The sequence below is a fragment of the Agrilus planipennis genome, unplaced genomic scaffold, assembly GCF_000699045.2.
Source record: "Agrilus planipennis isolate EAB-ADULT unplaced genomic scaffold, Apla_2.0 scaffold27, whole genome shotgun sequence".
Classification (NCBI taxonomy): domain Eukaryota; kingdom Metazoa; phylum Arthropoda; class Insecta; order Coleoptera; family Buprestidae; genus Agrilus; species Agrilus planipennis.
Genome location: NW_020439094.1, coordinates 1,624,749 through 1,638,273, shown reverse-complemented (window position 1 = coordinate 1,638,273; position 13,525 = coordinate 1,624,749). Strand labels below are relative to the sequence as shown.

At 31.4% G+C, this 13,525-nt stretch overlaps 1 protein-coding gene and 1 long non-coding RNA gene across 11 annotated transcripts; one reads left to right on the top strand and one right to left on the bottom strand.

Moving 5' to 3' along the window:
* Window positions 1-52: 52 nt before the first annotated feature.
* Window positions 53-1,382, bottom strand: LOC112905301. Of its 3 annotated transcripts, XM_025977436.1 has the most exons (4): window positions 1,275-1,382; window positions 867-894; window positions 539-782; window positions 191-257 (listed from the first exon to the last, which is right to left on the bottom strand). In XM_025977436.1, the coding sequence occupies exons 3-4, from the start codon at window positions 673-675 to the stop codon at window positions 200-202; spliced, it is 195 nt and encodes a 64-aa protein (XP_025833221.1). In that variant the 5' UTR covers window positions 676-782; window positions 867-894; window positions 1,275-1,382; the 3' UTR covers window positions 191-199. The 3 variants fall into 3 exon arrangements, 2 of the variants coding, with proteins under 2 accessions (XP_025833220.1, XP_025833221.1); XM_025977435.1 differs by lacking the exon at window positions 1,275-1,382 and having other exon boundaries at window positions 53-257; window positions 867-1,250; XR_003231698.1 differs by lacking the exon at window positions 867-894.
* A 3,212-nt stretch (window positions 1,383-4,594) lies between these two features.
* Window positions 4,595-13,525, top strand: LOC108735200. Of its 8 annotated transcripts, XR_003231700.1 has the most exons (10): window positions 9,616-10,277; window positions 10,544-10,656; window positions 10,789-10,966; window positions 11,116-11,344; window positions 11,484-11,660; window positions 11,854-12,045; window positions 12,226-12,401; window positions 12,464-12,735; window positions 13,136-13,416; window positions 13,486-13,525. It is a non-coding gene; the product is annotated as an uncharacterized LOC108735200 (long non-coding RNA). The 8 variants fall into 8 exon arrangements; XR_003231702.1 differs by lacking the exons at window positions 9,616-10,277; window positions 10,544-10,656; window positions 13,486-13,525 and adding exons at window positions 4,595-4,676; window positions 10,384-10,496 and having other exon boundaries at window positions 13,136-13,457; XR_001937538.2 differs by lacking the exons at window positions 9,616-10,277; window positions 10,544-10,656; window positions 13,486-13,525 and adding exons at window positions 7,608-7,890; window positions 10,384-10,496 and having other exon boundaries at window positions 13,136-13,457.

Sequence of the window (13,525 nt, the reverse complement as noted above, 5' to 3'; positions counted from 1 at the left end):
TAGTTTATTCTGTTATCGATTTAAAAAATGGAAATAATATTTTTGCCTGTGTATTTAATATACCAAACCTTTTCTTTGGTTTATTGCTTATCTAAATGCTTTTCTGTTGGGTTGTCTTGTTGCTACTTTTTTCTCATCATTATTGGTAGGTATTTCTGTAAAAGAAAATTATTCTAAGTGAATCGACTTACCTCAGGTCTCATTCTTTTTCGCTCTGGCGAACGATGATCACGACTGGAATAACTCTGATTGGGTTCCTGTTAATAACATAGTGATACAATTGCAGGTAATATGTACATATGAATTAATATGTGGTAAATATAACGTCTTAATTGAATAAAATTTCAATGTTTGTACACCTATAAAACTAATTGAAATTTATTATGTTTAAATTAAATTAAATAGAAGTACAGTTTATTTTATGTCTCATTCGACGCCTATCCACAAATTAATCATGTGAACAGGTAACACAGAGACAAAATTCACATAGGTACATATATAATTTGTTTAAAAAATAAAATTATTATCATACACTCACCATGCGATAAGATTTGTGATAATCTTCATGTCTTGAACCTGAATAACGTTCAGAGGGTCTAAAATCAAAAGAGCTTGAGAATGAGTTAGAAAATCGACCCCCACTTCCGCCCCCAGGGCCGCCTCTTGAAGATCCATAACCTGAGCGGCTTCTGTCTGATCCACCCCATGGAGAACGACCTGAACCACCTCGATATGACATACTAAAACCCCGGCCACGCGTCATAGCTACGGCCTGACTGAAACTAAAGAAAAAAAATGTATTCAAAAATTCATTTAACTCAATCAGTACTTCATTTTCTGTGTTTGAGACAGTTGCACTACCTCACCTAGGTTTGTAGTAACTCATCCGTATTACTGCAATAAAAATCAATGTTATAACAATTAATTACAAGTCAAGCTAATATATTCAATTTCGAAGGGTTTGTCGACAGCGTGGTCTAAATATGAATATGGTCTACGTATGAATAAAAACACCCAAGTTACTTATTTTAATAAATACTTATGTGTCTGTTTGAGTCAATCACTATTTTTTTTAAATAAAAGTAGCAAGTGAAATTAAATGCATAGGTACGTTACAAAATTTTTACAAATAAACGGTGAACCGCCAGCTTCCTATTTTAAAATGGCTGACTACTATTGAGAGAAATAATTGATAATTTGCTTGCTTCAACTGACACAAATGTTTGCAAAAAAAACATATACTAATGATATTTTAAACAAATTGCAAGACTTACCGAACGGCTACTTAATACAGAATAATTTCCCTCAATTATCCCTTTTGATATATTTAACACAAAATTCACAATTGCACACGGCTAACAAAAATGGTATACGCCCATAGATAATAGATATACAAAGGGTACACCATAGACGTAAATAAGATTTGAACCATAGCTAAGATTTGGACCATATTAGCAGTCATGTGAACTGACACTCTATATAAACAAAGCGCTTATTTAAACTTTACCTATAAATTGTACGTCGTTTGCGAGTTGTAAATATGTATGTAGTTTACTTGTACATCAATAGTTTTATTAAAAAAAGGAAAATTTGTTTGGAGTGCTGAAAGAAATTCAATGTCAATTTATTTAAAAACTATTCAAGCTCATATTATTTAGTTGACGCCAAAAAATTGCGCGTCATTTGTACTAGAAGATTGAGCTATTTTGGTAAGCGAAATTTATCTTAACGTTAATTAATGTAAATAACAGTTCAATTAAATTTCATTGGTATTAGTAATATACGTGCCCAAATGGAAACTATAAGTTCACACCACAGATTGGAAATTATAAATCTTTAATCTGTGGGTAGATCCGGACGTAGTCGAAATACGTACGAATTGTTCCGATTATAAATTTTTAACCTTATCATATTTATGGATTAACCACTACTTTTAACACTTTGTAGTACAAAGTTTGTACGCATTTCGTATGTATTTGTAATTGCCCTTAACACAAAAGATAAAAACAGCAAATTGGAATCTGGCACCCGATATAAATAATACTTTGATTTAAACTTTACAAATAAATTTTGCATTATTTGCTGATTTTAAATATGTAAAAAAGCGTATTTGTACGTCCATTAGTTTTGTTAAAACAAATTGTTTCGAGAGCAGATGGAAACAATGTCGATTTATTCAAATAATATTGAAAATAACATAATTTAATTTGCTCCAGTGTATTTGCACGTCATTTGTACTTGGAGACTGATCTATTTTAGTAAGCGAAATTTATTTTTTATTTATTTAAAATATTTACAATACTTAATTTTTCAGTGGCATTAGTAGCATCCATTGGTAGCAACATATTAATTGGCTGTGACTGTATGGATACAAACGTATTAAATCAAAAGGTAGGATAATTTGAATTTGCAATCATATAATTGAACTGATTTTTAATTGTTTCTGTATGTGCTAATGAGTAGTCAGTTTAGTACACATTCATATCTTATTTCTTTATAATTATACAACCTTTTTGTGCATCTTCAATTAAATTAAACTGAAAAGACATTAATAATTATTTAGATTATAACACAAGTGATGTGTTGAATTCAATATTAATTTTAAAGCAAAAAAAAATATATATATAAAGCTTACCTAGTGTAAGTGACAGTGTAGATATCTTTCGGTTTATTGCAGAAATACCTGAAAAAGTCAACTTTTGAGTTAATAAAGGCTAATACTGAATTTTAATAAATCCATTAAAAACGACCTAGTACAACCTGCCAACAGTTGTATACCCAAATCATCACAAAGGAACCCATTTATGTATTACTTTTTAACGTTATGTTACCACATTATTTGTTATCGAGCTTAAGTTAATAATATATTTAAATATTGTTTTGATTGTTTAACAGGAATATTATACAAAGTTGGTGCAGTTGGTCTGTGATTGTAGTAGTCCGTATTTCATCCCAGTATGGAGCAGTATCGTTTTGTTCACTGAAAGCAGAAATAACAAGGGTAAATATGAAACTTTTATATATGTATAATAATCGTAAAATTATCATTTTAATGATTTTGGGATTTTGTTGTTCATTAAGAAACGTTTCGGAGAATAGAATAGAAACATTCTTGTCGATTTTAGAAATACACAATTATTTTAGGGAATTTATTATAGACACTTTTTTGCTATTGCAATAAGAGGCAGAATGAATAATTTAGATTTTGTTAGTTATAATGCAATTATTTTGTTAAAATTTTCATAGTTTATTCTGTTATCGATTTAAAAAATGGAAATAATATTTTTGCATTTTTATAGGCGCGAAAACTGGTTTCAAATGTTACCATTATTGAGCAATCAACAGTATGCAATCCAATTTACATTGGTGCGTCTACGGTTGCATACGAGATGTTCTTGTTTTACATAATTTTTCTTTGCTTTTTACTGTCAATGCTTAGTAATAAAATTGTTGCCAATACCGTAAATTGTTTAAATAATATTGCTTTTCAATGCTTTTTTAACGAACGAGTGTTGGTCGGTCATTTATGAGACGTTTAAAAATTTGATAACGATGTTTAAAAACACATAAATGTTTTAAGAATAGTTGAGCAAATTCTAATAACTACTGGAACATTTAAAGTGTGTGAAATAATTAAAATGCAAAGGATAAAAACATTTTTTGAATTATGAAATAGCAAAGACGTAAATCTTTATTGTTTCTTTCCCAGAATAATTTTTTAAAATAATTAATATTTGGTGACAGTAAATAAAAACACTTTTAAATGCTTCAGACATAGAATTTATGAAAACTGAGTTTTAATGAATTAATTATTTTAAAAAGTAGTAGTCATTTTTTCTTGGCTTCTCCAAATGAATTTTTTCTTCAGCAGTTCAATCTACACAAACAGTGTAATTCCTTTTTAATCGAAAATATTAAAAGTCCTTGTTGTAGAGAGGTAGTAAGATGGTTAAGAATCTTTAAAGTAAATAATTGTAATTGATATTATTTGCTTGAAACATCCAGATAACTGTTTTATAAATGGTTCTCTAAAATTGAAAATTAATTTATTACTTTAAATATGTATATGGAAAGATTATTTAAATGAAATAAGTACATAGTTGTTCATTGTTTTTCTACAGGCTCTACAGTACCAAGGAGCATTGAAATGGTTTACGGTCTATGCCATGATGTAATAATATAAATGTTGTGAAGCGGTTTTTCTAAGTGTATGGTTCCTTCTGTTCTAGTATGAAATAATGGAATGCTTTGGGTAAGATCGTAGATCGCAATAATTTAAAAATGGAACCTTACCTTCAGTTTTAAATGTGATTCAATAATTTACATATGAATTATCCGGCTGCTCTAAAGTAGTACATATAAATAAAAGATAAAAAGCAAGATATAAGTTACTTTAATCTACCAGTTATTGCAATCATACAATTACAAAACTCCATTACATTATAGTTGTAACTAAATAATCCGCACATTAAACTTATAATAAACATTTATTTTTTTTGAAGGAAAGAAATTAATGTTATTTATTCTTTTGTCTTCATTTAGCTTCAACAGAGAGTCAAGTAACGGGCTTCCTTTTCTGGAAATGTGGATAACGCTCAGAGCATGAAGTGGATTGCTGAAGAATGAGTTTGTAACATGCAATTAGTCACTTTTTGGACACATTGTAGGACTACAAGGTAAGAAAAACCCTTTAAGAATATTTTTAGGACTTTAGTTATTTCATTACACAATCCCAAATAATAATAATTCGCTATTTCTTCCTGTAGTTCTAATGTAAGCAAAAGATTAAAGATCCTAGAACATAATGCAAAGGATAGCCAGCATATATCAATTCTTTGTATAAAACCTTAGATTTTCTATTATTTAGTTGATTCAAATTTTCAGTTTATCCAAATTTTCTATAAAAAGGCGTGACTGGCTCCACATCGTTTTGCTGATTTTACCACAAAAATTAATCGAAAATAGCAATTTGCAATTTCACCCTTATTTAAAGATTTTCGTTTCTTGTTTATTAATATTTTAAACTCTGGTTATGAAAGCCAAGTCTTCAATTAAGTAAAGGAATTCAGTACTGCGTCTGCAGCCTGGCGCTCAGAATACTTTGCAGTGAAGTGGGTTGTCTATATCAAGGGCGAACAGTCGCATGTATTTTAAATTCGAATTATCATGGCATCGATGTTACCCTCCTTGCACATTACACGTTTTTGCCCGTGCGGGAATAAATCGTACGGGCAAATATTTTTAGTCTCCTATGAAGAGTATGGAGGTCTTTCACATTGTACGGTTACGGCACGGACACGATTTTTGATCGCGTTGCAGCCGTCCAGTGCCACTACATTTGAACGGTAGCCGTATCGTATCTTCGCTTAGTGGACTACGTGGCCAAATGCACCCTTTCATACTAGACGGTTTCAATCGTGCGGGAACCTGTCTACTACTACCATTTAATTCGCGTTGTTTACAGTTTACAGTTGTTTCTTTTGCGGTTTAATATACCTTCAAAAAATAGCTTTTCAATAATTTCCAGCAGACAGATGGACAGACCGTCAAACTGACTGACGGTTTTTGGAAAACAAATATGTATTTCGTGGTTTAGAGATTCTACAACGTGAAAATAAGCAATGATCTCGGAGGATGATTCTTTTTAAGATAACAATACCTCCCTCTGCAAGGGAAGTAAAAGCAGTCGGTGTTAAAGACACTTATTACCTTAAAGTTATAGCTAGCATTTCAATAAGTTGTACACAATTTCTAAATTGTGTGTTTTGCCGTCGAAGGACATTCTGCAATTTGCCGTGCAGTTCGTCAAAGGAGTCAACTGACATACGAAAGTAGTTGAAAAACTTCCGTTCATCATTTCTCAGGTCTTCAAACAAGGTATAGAATAACCCCATTTCCTCACGTTTCTGATTAATAGGATGCACCCAATGAAGGCGCTCACGCCTTTGTCTTTTTAGATACAATAACCGAGCTATAATTTGCCCCCGATTCATAGTCACTGTACAATACTTTCCTCAGAAATGGTGACAACGAGCATATGTATCTGAATAATGTTTTTGTACGGTTACAAATCGTGTGATTTCTACGTTTAAAATCGTACAGTGTGAAAGCAACTGCACCACGATATAAACTCGTACGACTTTTGATCGTGCGGGCGAAAACGTGTAATGTGCAACCAGCGTTACAGTGCGAGTCGAAACTTGTAAACAACTAAATGTTTGAATTTTAATAAAATAATCCAATTTTATTTGGCACATAAGCAGTCTATAAAAATAATTATGATTTTACGACACTTAACACTGTTAATTTAAGTGATTTTTTTCACTTTGTTTTCTATATTTCTCTGATGTGGACATTTTTTCCCTTTTGTCCTGTACATCACACATTTTTTGCAATTTCTGATAGCGAAAGTCACTTAGTTAAAAATGCCAAAAAAAAGTGTTAGCTTTATTTGGGAAAAATGGCGATGAGGGTGTAAAACTATAATAAAGAATATATCATTCAGCAACAATAATAAGAACACAGCAATGAATTTTTGATCTCTGTCCAAAGATTGAGCAATTTGCAACAGTTATTTCATGCGTAGGCAACTGAAATTATAATTTATTTCATGGTTTTTAAGAGGCATTGTATTTCTTAAAAATTCCGTGTTTGCAAATTGCATTCAATTAAAAGAAATGAAGTTTTAGTTATAGTACGCTTGTAAAAAATTACCTGCACATTCTGTTGACACAAAAATGGAAAAACTGGCTGTGATTTTGAATTATGTCAATCTAAAATGAAAATTTCTCACCCTTATGGCAACGAAAAATACTTGTCAATTTTTTGACAGTGGTTTATGTAACTAAAACTTTCTTACGTTCCTGTATAAGATGAATATTAGGTACATTATAATATTTACTTTGTTTATATGAGTAGTAGTTTAAAACAGCAATTTCACGCATAGTAGATACTTGTAAAAAGTCCTTATTTACTATTGTTTTCGTCGGTACACGTTTTTTGGCTTTTCCACCTTCCCAGATTGCCTAAGGTGAGCTATTCACCCCCCTCCCCCAACCCAATTTCAGGGCCTTTAAACTCTGTTAAGTTGATAGATATGGTGAGGAAAAGTAATTGAGTTATATAATATGTATGCAGTATCAATTGATTTCATTTAATGACATAGTATATACAAATACAAACTACAAATTATAGATGTTACCTATTAATTTTATAAAAACTTCAAATTCTGAATAGCTAAATCCACAAATCAAATGAATACAAGTCTAAATNTTAATTCTTTTAATGTTTAAAAAATTCAATTTGTTGTTCATTTGGTAGAATTTTATTATACCACAGGAATGCGATAAACCCACAAGTCAACATTGTCGAAGTTATGTATGTACGTATGTTGTGTTTTTTAATATACGTTTCTATATTAATTTACAATTGGTATAATTTTATTTTGTTGATCGTGTTCTTTCTTTAACTTTAACGTCTCAGTTTATAGCAGTGTATGTGTATGTGTCTGTGTGTGTACACGTACGTTCGTGAGTGGTCATTTTTTTCCTGATTGGTATCGGGCGAACAAAAAATGATATCGACTAAATGGTTTGTTTATCTTACGATTAAACGTTCGATAATCGTCAATTCTCCATCTATGCAGAGGCAGAATTTTTATCACACTATACTCCTATGTTGCCAACTCACTTATACAGGACCCACTTCGGATCATAAATTATTGATTTTCTTAAAAAAAATTGGCCTTAACCACGCAGTTGAACGCGCCGTGCGATTGTTTATTGCTTCTAGTTTACAACCCTCCAAAGCTCGACACTAATTTCTGTTACACCCTGTATAATATTTTTATCATCATGTGTAGTTTAACATCCCTAAACCAGACGATAACAAGTAAGTAGGTAGAGTTTATTTAACTAAGAAATCTTCCGATTTGATTACGTATAAATTAAACCTCAGAAATAAAACGTACTAGTTTGCTAAAAATTATTAAATTGTAACCACAGTAAAATACGTTATTTTGTGTATTTATTAATCAATCAAGTGACGGATCGAGTCCTAATCACTACATAGTATAAAACAAAGTCGCTTTCCGGCTGTCTGTCCCTATGTATGCTTAAATCTTTAAAAGTACGCAACGGATTTGGATGCGTTTTTTTTTAAAAGATAGAGTGATTCAAGAGGAAGGTTTATATGTATAATACATGCATAATATAGTAGGGAAACACTGATAATTTTAGAGGTTTCTAATGTGATGTCGTAAATAAACACATTTTTTCCGCTTACATTGCAAACGCTGGCTGAACTCTACGGAATAGATCAAAATAATGTACTACAATATTGTACATCTTAAAAGGGTCTACAAAAAAGTCCGCGATGGTATATGTCTATCTCTTAGGGATAACCCACAATAACCATTTTTATCCTTTACTTTTTATGAGAAATAATGGCTTATATACGAAGCGATTTTAAGCAGTACAACATTAATTATTATCCAATTAAGTACCTTAAATACATTATGCATTTAATATAGATCAATATGGCCCTTTACAGCATCTAATTTAAATGAATATTTTCGAAGATATTACAGATTTAAAATGCAGGAACTAGCGGTTGCGGCGGTACCGGCCGGGAAACCGATTTGTATTGTCTAATGACAAAAACACTGTAAATGTTGTATATAAAGACATTCTGTAGTACATTTAGTATGTTTAGAAGGTATCTTATGACGATTTCCCCTTTTCGATAATAATCTAAACAAAACAAAAATATATTTAGTATCAGCATTGCACCCGTGCGAAGCTGGGACGGGTCACTGTATTACTTAAAAAATATAAAAATAAAAGTAATAAATACAGTGGCGGAAAGAAATCTGGATACAGAAAGCGCCAAATCAAATATACAGCTATAAATTGTGTTTTTAATAGATTTTTTGGCCAGTACGAGGATGTTTTGCACTGTTTTTAATGTAATGACTTTGTTAAAGTCACTATTAACCACTGAAGCAAGTTTAGAGTCTTTCTTTACTAATTGAATAATTTGCAGTTCTTCTCTTTCGGTTAAAGCTTTAGGTCGGCCTGTACGAGCTTTTGTAAAAACATTTCCACGCTCATTAAAATTTTTAATTACTGTCTGCACAGTTGCATTGGACTTCTTGATTGGATCCGCAGTTTTTCACATACTTTACTGTTCGTTTCTCAACTTTATACTTAATTGTCGCAGTTCTACAGACACCTCCTTACCTTTGTCACTCGTTCTTATTTTTTTTTTTCAGTTCGTACGGTATATGAAAATTTAAATTACTTTCTTCACCCATACTTAAATAACAAATGAAAGAAATGACGTTTAGTAATTAACAATCAGCACAGCCAACTTGTATTTCATTTATACACACGTATGTTCATAAATAAACAATTGGTATATATATATATTAATCGCATAAGTAATTAATTTAATGCTGAATGTCTCTTTCGGCACTCTTTGTACACAGACTTTTTTCCTCCATTGTAGATGTTAAAAAAAACAGTTTAATCATTATCCAAACTTAATATCATTTGTAATTATTTATCTTGTATTTTTAATCATGGTTTTACATATAGCTTATTTAATTCGTTCTGAATTCGACTGGATTGTTTTTTTATGTGTACCTATGTATCGCTATTTCTTTGCAGATTGTGAACCGATTTTGATAATTTTTATTATTGGATAGGCTATATCTTAAGGAAGGACGGAAAACAATTTTTTTTTGTATTGTTTATTGTCCTATTTCTAAAGTAGATCTCTTTGTCTCATATTTAAATAATTTATATTCCAGAACATCCGTAATTCAATTTAGAAGCATTATTTTCTTCTGTAATGCTCTCTTTTTAAGTTTCCACTGTCTCTCTCGCTCTTGTATTCAGTTAATTTTGGAGTTGTGATCAGGCGATTTAAACCGTCGCAGAAGTTTAATTTGATGCTTCTGATTGGCGTTTTATACGCGTCATCAGCGCTTCATGCAGTAGCTTTCGCAATTTCAAGAAACGGAAACGGGTTCGGTCTTTTATAAGTTGTTAGTGGTTCGTAGCGGTTGGATGTTTTCTTCGCATCTTTTAAATTCTACTTCCCGAGCTAATTTTTTTCTACGTGTAACACCCTGAAAGATTAAATTGATTGATTCATATTGTATATTATTATTTTCCGCAATTATCCACAGAGTAAATTAAATTTTTCGCGTAATAGACGTTTCTTTGAATTTTATGCATCTATGAGAGAAGACACGCCTCATCGCCATTTTAAAAGTAAGAAGTTTACAATTTTACTTGCTTTTTTGTAAGTATTTTTATTCTATTTCATTATTTATTTACTTCATACAATAGTTAATTCGTTGTTTCTCTATTTCTACAGATTTAAGATAAATGAGTGAGGAGATTGAAATTTATTTTGATGCTACTGAAAAAGCAAGTCGTCTCGTGTGGTGTTTTATCTGTTATCATCTTGGAGACTTGTAGTTAATTAAGGTGAGCGTACATGCTATATTATATATGTAGTATATTTATNTCTACAGATTTAAGATAAATGAGTGAGGAGATTGAAATTTATTTTGATGCTACTGAAAAAGCAAGTCGTCTCGTGTGGTGTTTTATCTGTTATCATCTTGGAGACTTGTAGTTAATTAAGGTGAGCGTACATGCTATATTATATATGTAGTATATTTATTTAATATCAACAGAAAAAGGGTTGAACATTGCTTCAACTAGGGAATCTAAAGTAATTGTATCTGAATACTTTTTCATTGATTTCATTTTATAGGAACATTGTAAAACTCCACATGCCATTTAAATTAAGGAGAATCGGTTGTATCAATTCCCATTTGCTAGAGAAAGTATATGTGTACTTATGGTCTTAAAGAAAGCATGGAAGTGCCTTTTTTCCATTGGGACATTGTCATTGTGCTATTGCTGTAGGAAGGATTCGTGACATTGAATTGGTAAGTAACTATCAATTGGAAATAGTAAACGAGATCCACCCTAAAAACCTCTATCTCTTAGAAATTTGTAACTTGCTTCAATAGACAACTTTTAAACAACGTGTTTCAGAAAGAGGTAATTAATTACTTTTTATTGCATGTTTCTATAGATTGTTGTAACAAATTAGAAGGAATTGGTGCTACTGAAACAACCGATGCTTTTGATGTTTTCAACTTGCAACATTATGCAGTTAATTTTAACCCTGAGAATGGGAGGCAGTTGGAAATTAATTTGGAAACCAGTGAAACAACAAATCTTCTGCAATGGTATCCTTCCTAGATTTGATTTGCTCAACACACTGATGAACTTTAGGACACTACCTTTTATAGTTAACTAAGGTGAGAGTATATAACAATCAATATTAATTGCTCTTTATTAAATTGTTAATGACATTTCTTTTAACAACTACCTATTAGTTTAACCATGTATTATACACGTTATTTACTAAGGAAGCTAAAATATTGTTTCATTTTACAGGAACGTTGGAAGAACTCCAGATTCTGTTAAATTGTGGAACATTGGTTGTCTCAGTCGTCAATCGCTTCAGAAAGTAGCTGTGGCTGTGGTCCTAAAAAAAGCATAAAAATGCCATTTTTCCATTGATAACGGATACAGTGTGCTGTTACTGAAGAAAAGATTTATGACAATGAACTGGTATGTAACAGTATCAATTAAAAATAGTAAATGTGGTCCCAGAAACTTCAATTTCTTAGACATTTGTAACTTGCCTTAAAAGACAACTTTCAGCAGAATTAATGTGAAACTGGTCGTTTGACTAGCGTGAACGTTACTGATTTACTTGCTTTAAAAGTGGTAATTAATTACTTTTTATTGCCCGTTTCTCTAGATTGTAACAAATTAGAAGGAATTGGTGCTACTGAAACAACCGATGCTTTTTGATGTTTTCATCTTGCAACATTGTGCAGTTAGTTTTGGCCCTGTGAATGGGAGGCAATTGGAAATTAATTTGGAAGCCACTGAAAAAACAAATTGTCTGCAGTGGTAGACTTTAGAACGCTACTTTCTACAGTTAGTTAAGGTGAGAAAACAAGACGTAATTAATTTTTAATTGCTCCTTATTAATCTATAGTGGCATTTCTTTTAAACTGTTGTCTATTGGCGAGAGTAGATTGACGTTATGGCATATGTATAGTATTTTAAATATCTATGGTCCACAGCATCTATGATATGTCGTTTAACGTTTATGTATTGTTTCCAGTTCAAATTGACTGGTGCATCTGTGGAATTTTAATAATTATCTATGGTCTACATGTTATCGTGCATCTGTGATTATTTCACATATATATGTCAAATTTGGTCTGTCATGTGAACTTGACGCTTGTCTCCATTTTATAATTCAGCTGTTTTATTTGGTTTTTGGTGCGTGTTTTTAGGGTGTGTTTAATGTGTTCCTTAATTAATACTGTAAATAATATGTTTTTTGCCCGTTTCTACAGATCGTCAACAAATGAGAGGGAGTTATATTCAGTTTGGTTGTACTGAAACAACCATTGTCTACATTGGGTGTGGTCTTCGGTGAACTATATTCTTGATTTGCTGTTTCGTCTTCGCTTTGCATCATTATGCAGTTAGTTTTGAACAGATGAGTGAGAGCAACTGGATATTTATCTGAATTCCACTGAAATGACAACTTTTCTGCATTGACATTACTCCTGGATTTGGTTCGCACCTGCAAACTTTGGAATATTACAGTTTACAGTTACTTCAGGTAAGAATACTTGATATAATAAATTTTATTATTAATCTAAAGTAGCATTTCTTTAAAACTGTTACCTATCGGCCAGAGTCTATATTAATGTTGTGACATATGTATAGTATTTTAAATATCTATGGTCCAAGGCATCTATGGTGTGTCGTTTAACATTTATCTATGGTTTAAATTCACTGGTGCATCTGTAGAATCTTAATAATTATCTACTGTCTACATTATAAATTAATATTATGAGAATCTATGATTATTTCACATTTATATGTCAAATTTGGTCTGTCATGCGAACTTGACGCTTGTCGCGATTTTATAGTTCAGCTGTTTTACTTAATTTTGGATGTGTTTGATCTCTTCCTTAATTAATAGTGTAATTAATATGTTTTTTTGTCCATTTCTACAGATCGTTTAACAAATGAGAGGGAGTTGAAGTTCATTTTGGTTGTACTGAAACAACCATTGTCTACATGGGTGTGGTCTTTGGTGAACTACATTCTTGACTTGCTGTTTTCGTCTTCGCTTTGCATCATTATGCACTTGGTTTCGAATTGATGAGTGAGAGCAAGTGGATGTTTATTTGATTTCCACTGAAATAAGGAATTTTCTGCATTGGCATTATTCCTGGATTTGATTTGCCTTTCACACTTGCAAACTTTGGAACATTACAGTCTACAGTTAATTAAGGTGTGAATACTTGATATAATTAATTTTAATTGCTCTTTATTAATCTGTTTGCCACCGTATCTGTTTCAGATCGACGTTGGAGAAGACAATGATGACCCCGTAGTTGAAA

Bases quoted from the DNA above. Each gene is read 5' to 3' on its own strand.
- LOC112905301 (XM_025977435.1), bottom strand. From the start codon at position 886: ATGAGTTACTACAAACCTAG. The intron at 783-866 runs GTGAGGTAGTGC...TTTTTTCTTTAG, and splicing joins ATGAGTTACTACAAACCTAG to TTTCAGTCAGGCCGTAGCTA. The intron at 258-538 runs GTGAGTGTATGA...TGTTATTAACAG, and splicing joins ATCACAAATCTTATCGCATG to GAACCCAATCAGAGTTATTC.